The sequence below is a fragment of the Phoenix dactylifera genome, chromosome 8 (assembly GCF_009389715.1).
Source record: "Phoenix dactylifera cultivar Barhee BC4 chromosome 8, palm_55x_up_171113_PBpolish2nd_filt_p, whole genome shotgun sequence".
Lineage (NCBI taxonomy): Eukaryota > Viridiplantae > Streptophyta > Magnoliopsida > Arecales > Arecaceae > Phoenix > Phoenix dactylifera.
In genome coordinates this window covers 29,679,384-29,688,249 of record NC_052399.1, presented here as the reverse complement: position 1 = coordinate 29,688,249, position 8,866 = coordinate 29,679,384, and the positions used below count along the sequence as shown (strand labels likewise).

The window sequence follows — 8,866 nt, the reverse complement described above, 5'->3', positions numbered from 1 at the left end:
TCTCTGTAATATGAGCTAATAATTTTCTAGTATTTCTTCTCTCTTACAAGTGACTAGCACCCAAGAAGTGCAATGCGGATATAAGATGAATGACTCAAAGCCTTGCTAGGCCATTGTTGAAGCCCCTAAAAGCTTTGCTGGAGGAAGAAAACCCATAGCCATAGCGATTAGCCTCTAGAGATCTTTAAAAACAAAAAATCATTTTGAGCAAATGAGCTATTCTTATTTTTCTCTATTTTTAATACTAGCTAATAAGTTCCTCATATTACTTCTCTTTTACAAGTGAATAGTACCCAACAAGTGCAATGGCCTCTCACAAGAGATGCAGGATTAATTTCTCAAAGGTTTACTAAGTCATTGTTGAAGACTTGAAGCCTGGTTTGGTTTAACACCAAGCAATCAAACTGATCAAGGAAGACCATTATTAATGTTTTTGAGTCCAAGTCATGCTTCAAATAGTTCGGTGGTTAGGATGTTGGCCTCGCACGAAGGTTGGCAATATGGACTCGAGATGCAACCTACGCCTCCGGAACTAATATTGGTTTCTGCCTGCTTAAAACTTGCTGACATGATAAGAGTACATACTAGCTAACTGCAGCATCATTTCTCATCAAAAAAGCGAGGCTAGCGACCTTTTGAAGTACGGCAAATTTAATCTTTAAGAAAAGCTAGCAGAGTGGTAGCATGTTGAAAAAGCAATGTAAATCGGCTAATATGATATGCAACCGTTGGTTACAGTATATTGCAACCTAATTTATTCATGACCTAAATTCATGATATGCAAACTTCAATCTGAATCAACATGAACCCAACTTCTATGATTGCAAAAACAAGATCATGTCTGACCTGACGACCATGGTCAAGAATGTTTACAATATGGAGTAGCTGAAAGCAACCTCAATATAAATTATAGAGGTGCATATATCAAAGATATAGTCATAAAAATAATATGAAAGGATTTAATTAAGATATAAATCAGTTCCAACATCAATGAAATCCTCAACTATAAGTCTCACAGAGCTTAGCAAAATCTTAAGACAACATCCTTTGAGACATTATTGAGCAGTCCCCAAAAAATAAAGCTCGTATGATAATACAAAGACGCAATACAGATGAGCAGTGAGTTTCTTCTACATGAACTCATCCATGCTAAAACTTTATTTAGGCAGCGCTCTACAGAGGTACCTGCAAAATGGGTGTAAATCCATTACGAATTCAACAGCAGGAATTTGTATATGTGAACATTTTTTGATAAAAACAGTTCTACATTTGAAGGTGAAATTGTGATTCAGACCAGCATAGTACATGTTAAGAATTTAAGATCCAACTGAGCAAGCACAGGTGATAGGTTCAGATAATCTCATGAAAGTAACAAGAACTGCCTGTCAGAATGGTTTTCTTCTCACATTATTCATCCAGCTTTAGTTGAATGGAGATCACATATGGGCATTTTCATATCATATCCAATTTAAAAATTTGATTGTTAAAATTTGAAGATATCTAGCATGACCGCGCAATAATACTGAATAATTTTAGTACCCTCTTCTAAGTTCTATCTGAATTGTAGTATTGATTTTAGTAACTGATAAATAGATATGAACTATGAAGATGAAACAAAGATAATTCTAATATTTGCATTATCAATACAATCTATTTATACTGGTCATTTAAAAAATAACTAATACGAGATATTTTGGAGGTCTATTATAACATTTTTGTATTCATTCTCATTTTCCTCTAACGGGCAATTTGGTAGAGGAAATATATAATTTGTTTGGAATATCAGTTTTGTTGGCACTCTTGCTATACTAGGAGAAGTCTGAAACGATGAAATTTATGAATACAAGTAAACATTACAAATTATGAGGAAGATAAAGCAGAGAATGTTCTTGAAGACGCACACCCAAATCAGCCAGTAGACTGTTACCTTTTATTATGTTTATTATGATATTATCCTCCCTGCAGCTCTAAGATGCCTGTCAAACCACAAACAAGCAAGGTAGACTCAGTGTGCAGGTGAATCAGCAACAGATGGTAGCAAATTACTGCTATACTCAGTCCAGACATCATTGCAAAACAGATCAAACACTGAACATAGAACTAGTCTGAATTTTCACCACCCAAACATTCATCACTCTTCACTAAGGTCGGCACTGGTAGGCCAGTTGATTGGTTTGAGCCATTAGGTACTCTCAAATCTGACTAACCACGAGGAAAACAAAAATACAAAAATACAAAAAACAAAAAAGCACTTGTGCATAAAGACATTTTCTTCAAATACCTCATGTAAAAAGCAGAGAAGTTTCTTACCTTTTCATGCAAACAGGGAGAAAATGCCTTTAACATCTTCAAAGACCTCATTAATAGGCTTTCCAGCATCAATCTGCGCATAAACATACAGGGGTTAGCACACAAAAGTTAACAAAAGCATATTTTCCCTCCTGAAGAAATACAGTGGGAATGCCATCTGCTGGATTCAAATCCGGAACCTCTCCCCAGCACACGTGCTGAGGAGATGAGTACCGACAAACCCAACCCCTGTTGACTGGTTGACAAAAACACATTGACTTCAGAATAAGATGCATTTTTGTAACATGCTCCCAGCCAGAAGATCAAGATCATGAGCAAATGGAAAAGACATCTCTATGTTAAGAAATATTTTTGTAAGTGAGGCACCAGTTTACCAGGTTGTAATATAAGTAAATTTGAGACATACAAAAAGAACCGACAAGGAACAAAACAGAAATATATTGTGATTGATTTATCATCAACCACTGAATAAAGACCAACTACTCACGAGAAAAGATGAATCAACCTAGAGTAGGGAAAGAGAGTATGCAGCATGCTATTACCTTATTATACTCATAAGAAACTATATCAATGCAATCTCAAAATAGCAGTGCTTTGGTAAATCTTCATGACTTGAGAATGATATTGAAATTTTATTCAGTAATATTTTTCTAAGAAAGCAATATTACCTTCTTAACCTTGCTCTTTGAATTGTAATACTCAACTACAGGTAAGCTGGATTCCACAAAAACTTTAAAACGTTTCCTTATGGTATCAATATTATCATCTTCTCTCCCCTATAATGCCCAAGAAAAAGAAGATGTTAGAAATAAGGAATCACAAGACCAGCAAACTTTTAAAAAAAGATGTAGAATATGATCAGATTATTAGAGAAAATTTTGTTTTGGCAACCTGGTTACGACTCAAAAGACGCTTCTCCATTTCTTCCTCTGAACAATCAAAAAACAATACAAACTCGGGTACTATCTTTGTCTGTGACAGCAAGAAACAGTTAAGCATCTTACGTACTCTTAAACCAAATTAACATAAAAAAACAAAAAAGAATTTTTGTTTAAAAAATTACTGGGTTCAAGAAAATATTTTTGAGTAATTTATCACTAAGGAAAAAATGTAGCCTTACAACTTCCTCAAATGCAGCACGGTTCTCTTCATTCCGTGGGAAGCCATCAATCAGAAATTTGTTGTTTTCACTTTCAAGCATGGCCCTTTGTAAAAGCTTAATGGTTACCTCAGAAGGGACAATCTTTCCCTCCTTTATCATGTTCTGAATCATGGTGCTGTAAAAGCAAAGGTAAATATGTCTTAACTTTATCAAAGCAATGCTGAGAACAGAGTGGAATTATTCAATTGCGATTCAAGTTTTCATTTCCAAATAAGAATTAGGTAAAGTGAGAAACCATATAAGAAATTCTGAAGTCCCAACATTATCAATATAATTATGTGCATAGATTGCAATAAAAAGAACTAAACTTTTGCTTTAATGCATACAGTTGCATAAATGGACTTCCACGAAAATAAAGGTCAGTGAAAATACCCATTTTCAGAACCAGATTTAATTTCTGCACGCAGAAGATCACCAGCACTAAGATGAGTGAACCCAAAATGCTCAACGATATTGGCACACTGTGTACCCTTCCCACTGCCAGGACCACCTGTAAATATTACATAAATTTATAAGTCTCCAAACTTGCTGATAATTCTCTTTCTTTAAAAAAGGTAAAGTTATAGAAAATAATAAGTAGCTGGGGCAAGAGTAAGGAAAGAAAAGCAAAGATGAAAATAAAGGCAAGAATCAGATGTGTCCATTCTGCAATATATCATCCATATGGATATCGACCATATAATACATCTTACATTCTTACTTGAATGGTAAAAGACAACTTGCAATACATGAGAAAATCAAACTAGAAAATAAAATAATCAGGCACCATAGCAGTCACAAAGAAACGACCCGGTCTTCTTTACAGATAATTAGTTTATAGAAAGAAATTACAGCTATTTCCAACTTTTAATCGCAGTTTTGGCCTGGGACCCACACCAAATGTTGCAATTATTGCTTAACCCTGTTCTTTATTAACAAGGGAATATATATTTAATAGCACAAAGAGTTTGAAAGATGAATTTGCAGATTCCAAATGCAAACGGTTGCAGCTGGAGTTGCTGTGTGTGAGCGGGTTCTCTCTCTAAGTGAATTGAACAAGTAGTGCACAGATTCACCAACAACTGGATACAGCATATAAAAGAGTATATTCGTTACAGTTTGTATCACTTATAACCAGCCAAAAGAATGTATTAGGGGAAAATATTCTCAGCAAGTTAAACATAAGTTTCAGCAAGTTAAATGAAAATTTAAGCCTCATTTCACAAAAGAAAAAAAGGTCATATCTACTCCCAAGGCGGACCTTGTCAAGCTCAGCATTTTGTCTTTATATGATTTTTCAACTTTCAGTTTCTATCAATATTGGACTTGTTAATCCAACCGCTCCCATCCTATTGTCATATGCCCCATGTTGGACAGAAAATCTAAGAGTTGATCAAAATGAATGACGAAGGAAAGCCAAGATACATTCATAATTAAGCTATCAAAAACTTGTTCCAAAATGCTCGACCTAGCAGAATCATGATTTAACTTGGAAAAGAGAACCGAAGAAAAAATGGAGACAATGAACGGTGTTACAAGTCCATAACCTGATAGAAAAGTTATTCAAAAAACTTGAATACCTAGATCTCATATTTGACGTCATAAGACATTAGTTTTTGAGAAACTAATTGGCTATCTCATATTTATGCTATTTCTATGCGCATAGCTCATATAAAAATCAACCTAAGCATGACTACTATAAACTGTTCCGCCAACTGAAAATGTCAAAGCCAAAATAAGCCAACGAGAAAACTGGAGGGTCAACATAGGTTGATAGCCAATAATAATAATAAAAAAAGAAGCTAAATCTAACAAACACATCCATAAGGGATATAGACCCAATATTTGCATCAAGAATAAATAGATCCTCATCCTGTGATCCCACTTCTCATTGCACTTGGCACTGTTGGCAGTCTTCCAATCAAAGGTAGAATACATCCATTCCAAAAGGCAACACATAACTGACATGTTTTGGTTAAGAATTTAAGATGCTTACAAAAAGGCATACCTGATCAGAAATTATAAATTTCCAAAATGGCTGCAAGAGATATCAAGAATAAAATGATGTCTCTGAGAAAGGAATGGTCATCATTGTGTTTTCAATATTGGCATTAGAAAAGGGGGAAAAGCTACACAGGATTACGTTTTACTTATGACTGAAGGTTAACTAGTAAACAGAACAACAATGATACACCCCAGATGCTAAAGGAAAATTGCATGATCAATGAAGTAAAATGCTAAGAAAATCTCATAATATTTATGCAAGACAGTGTACATATATTGGAAGGCCAAAGTTAGGTGACTTCAGTTTAAGGAATCCAATGTGACCAGATCTGAAGCAAGTATCTCACCTAAAACAAACACAACTGTGACTTGCTTGTCACCCAAGTGGTTCTCACTGACATCCTGCAGCCAAATGGCACTTGTTATACTTCATACAAGATAAAACAGGAAAAGAAATGGCCAAATATTGATACAATTAGCATTAATACATAAAAGAATGTGAAGTTCAGGCTTGGAAAATTTTAGAAAAATTCTCCAGGAAGTCTATAAAATTAGGAAATAACTTAGCTGCCTTACAATGATGAGTTTGCAGAAAGCAATTTCTGACAGACATTTCAATCAATAGTGCAATTTGAGAAAAGTGACTATATTTTTTCTTCTCTTCTAAATTTCCTAGAAAGTATATTCGTGCATGCAGTTTTTAATGCACTTCAGCATGCATGGAAACATGTTTCCATAATTCAACTGTATGCAACCATCATATATATGCTGCACTACATGCTGCAATATATATGCATTGATGAGTTGGCATGTCTTGATTGTGAATATTAATACCAAAAATTTTGTATTTTTGTGCTTGCTGTGAACTAGATTTGAGTAATATGGTCATAGAAAATTTGATAATTACCATTTTTCCATAAAAATGGAGCGTAAAACTCCGTTTGTCAATCTAGAAAAGAACAGGTAAACAACACAGAAATGCCTGACTCTTATTTTGCAAAATAACACTGAGATCATGAAGTACCTTGCTTGCATTTGTTGTTGCAGGAGCATCCACCACAGTTCCCATTGATGAAATTTTTTAAGAAATTAAAATCTGTTAGGAAGCAAAAAAAACATTGTGTAAACAATTTTTTATCTGCTAAACCAACAATCCAAGTGTAATAGGCAAAATGTGCCAAGGAACACTATGAAAAATGATTTCAATGAGGTGGTAACCCAAAGGAGGCCTGAGAGTCTTATGAGTGAAAATATTAAATATTAAGTTAGAAACTTCAGGTCTGCATGACACCTTACAAAGCCTTGATAATCAGTTTCACTTCCTTTCAATGCATGTGTCTATAACCACTATTTAGTTAAAGTCATTTAAGTGTCCTGGTGTTATTAGAAAAGAATGGACTTCTGTCTGCTAAATCATATATTTCCGTTATGACTTATGAGGGCTTTCGACTAAACTACATGTGATTGCAAACAAGCAAATCATCTTCAGACAGTTCTCTCAGAATAGAAGTTGACCAAAACTTTTGCACCTACAGTAGAAGGACCAATGCATTAATTAAAGAATAATCAACACACACATCATGCAAATCAAGCAGTGTTCCCCTTTAGGCTTTTCAAAATCCAATCATGAACTCTGACTTCAGTTGTTGCCAACAAATTAGCTTTTAATAGTCATAAGTAAATCTATTTCAAACTCTTGATGGATGTCTTCTTTTTTTATTACACTTGATGAATGTCTTCAGATTTTGTATGTGTGCTCATTTATTAGTCTTTTTATCTTGGCTACTCTTTCCAATTTAATGTCAAATTAAATTCTAAGCTACTAATTAGAATGAGCATATATATGAGTAGCACCCCTTTTCTTAATCTACAGGTGGAGTGTCAATTATGATCTTTGCTTGGCAAAATCCTGCATTGTGAAAGTATAACTAAAATTGTAACGTGCTTGCTTCATGATTTTGGATGGGAGTGTATAAATTATACCCTTACCCAATTTTAAAGCAGACTTATATCATAATTAATTACCAGCAGAATTACTTTATATGGTCCAGAAGGAGGTTATTAGGTTCGCTTAGTGTACATGTGTGGATGTGTTTGTAAAACCTAATTGTAATAAAAAAAATGTATTTTATAAAATAAACTCTTTAAGATGCACAGGTTATGTTAGAGGCTAAAGTAATCTGCCATAATTTAGATAGTTCCACCAAAGATTTACAACAAAGCTATTCAGGTCAATCAAGACAATCTACACCTCTGCAAATATCAGTTCATTTCTGCAATCACAAATATTCTGAACAGACTCAAAATCAGATGCATATTTTTCACACAAGCAGCGTGTTTGGACTCCTCTGCCTGCTTGCTGAGATCTGATGTGCCTGTCTTCTGATAGGACCTATACAAATCATAAAAAAATATGGATCTAGCATTGTGTCGAACAAACACAAAGTTTTCCTTCACCGAATAAATGAATATTTTCGTAGTTCAACAAACAAATAATGAATCAGTAGAAAATGCTTTTTACAGCCATTACATAGTGCAGATAAATCATGTCGAGAACTGAAAATTAACAAACACCAAAATGCCGCATCTCAGCTTGGCAGATCGCAATCTATTTTTCTGAGCCCAAAATCGCAGAACTAAAATAAACTGGTATCAGATCTCACAAGCTCCCATCTGTCAGCACATCCAATATCGAGAATTCACGAACAGATCAGATCTGTCTCTCTGAATACATTCTTCCAATACATTAACTAGTTATAATCAAGAGAGAAATTAAGTGCGAATTCCGGTATTACTGCTTAACTAATGAAAAGAAATCAAATGAACGGATCAAAATTCTGTCAATCAATTAAACCCATATCAGATGAACAGATCCCGCAACCAGAGGCACTAAGTCCATATAAATTCGTACAAACTCAATCGCCATGTCATTGTACTGTCAGAGGCATCTACCCAATTTCCCATGGCATCAATAGATTAAGCATCATTCATCCAAATTCAACCAGATCTCACACAGAAAGAACGAAACAGTCCAAACTCCGCCAGATCCACGCAATAATACACAAAACTATTCACTAGTCGATAAAAGAAAAGAAAAAACTCCGAACTATCCAAGATTATCCAAGAACATGAAGTACGCGTTAGATCCGGAGAAATAGAGATTGAAGAGAGCGAGACACGATCAATACCTGAAACGAGAGACCGGGCGAGGAAAGCGACGAGAGAGAGAGGAAACGAGATCTAAGGAAGAGGAGAGGGGGTGGCGTGGCAAGGAAACTGTTCTCTGGGGTAGAAGCGTTTATATAGCCGGTGACGGGCCGTGTGGAACGAATGACTATTGAATGAGCTCGCGGGTATTTCGCTTGCCGTTTGAAAGGTTGACGAGTCTAAAGTAATCAAATTAAAATTTTC

General features: G+C 35.0%; 1 protein-coding gene across 2 annotated transcripts; it reads right to left on the bottom strand.

Moving 5' to 3' along the window:
* Positions 1 to 933: 933 nt before the first annotated feature.
* Positions 934 to 8,801, bottom strand: LOC103704920 (UMP-CMP kinase 4-like). Of its 2 annotated transcripts, XR_603695.4 has the most exons (10): positions 8,644 to 8,801; positions 6,480 to 6,551; positions 5,803 to 5,857; positions 3,845 to 3,962; positions 3,431 to 3,587; positions 3,202 to 3,282; positions 2,979 to 3,086; positions 2,311 to 2,383; positions 1,928 to 1,976; positions 936 to 1,185 (listed from the first exon to the last, which is right to left on the bottom strand). XR_603695.4 is itself a non-coding variant. In XM_008788432.3 (9 exons), exons 2-8 carry the CDS (start codon positions 6,522 to 6,524, stop codon positions 2,315 to 2,317), a joined length of 633 nt encoding a protein of 210 aa, XP_008786654.2. In that variant the 5' UTR covers positions 6,525 to 6,551; positions 8,644 to 8,801; the 3' UTR covers positions 934 to 1,185; positions 2,311 to 2,314. The 2 variants fall into 2 exon arrangements, 1 of the variants encoding a protein (XP_008786654.2); XM_008788432.3 differs by lacking the exon at positions 1,928 to 1,976 and having other exon boundaries at positions 934 to 1,185.
* Positions 8,802 to 8,866: the final 65 nt, after the last annotated feature.

What these genes read in the sequence shown, in the direction of transcription:
- LOC103704920 (XM_008788432.3), bottom strand. Translation starts at nt 6,524, where the DNA reads ATGGGAACTGTGGTGGATGCTCCTGCAACAACAAATGCAAGCAAG. An exon ending in GTGCTGCATTTGAGGAAGTT is followed by an intron (nt 3,283 to 3,430) that starts GTAAGGCTACAT and finishes TTGCTGTCACAG; the next exon opens with ACAAAGATAGTACCCGAGTT. An exon ending in GTCTTTTGAGTCGTAACCAG is followed by an intron (nt 3,087 to 3,201) that starts GTTGCCAAAACA and finishes TGGGCATTATAG; the next exon opens with GGGAGAGAAGATGATAATAT.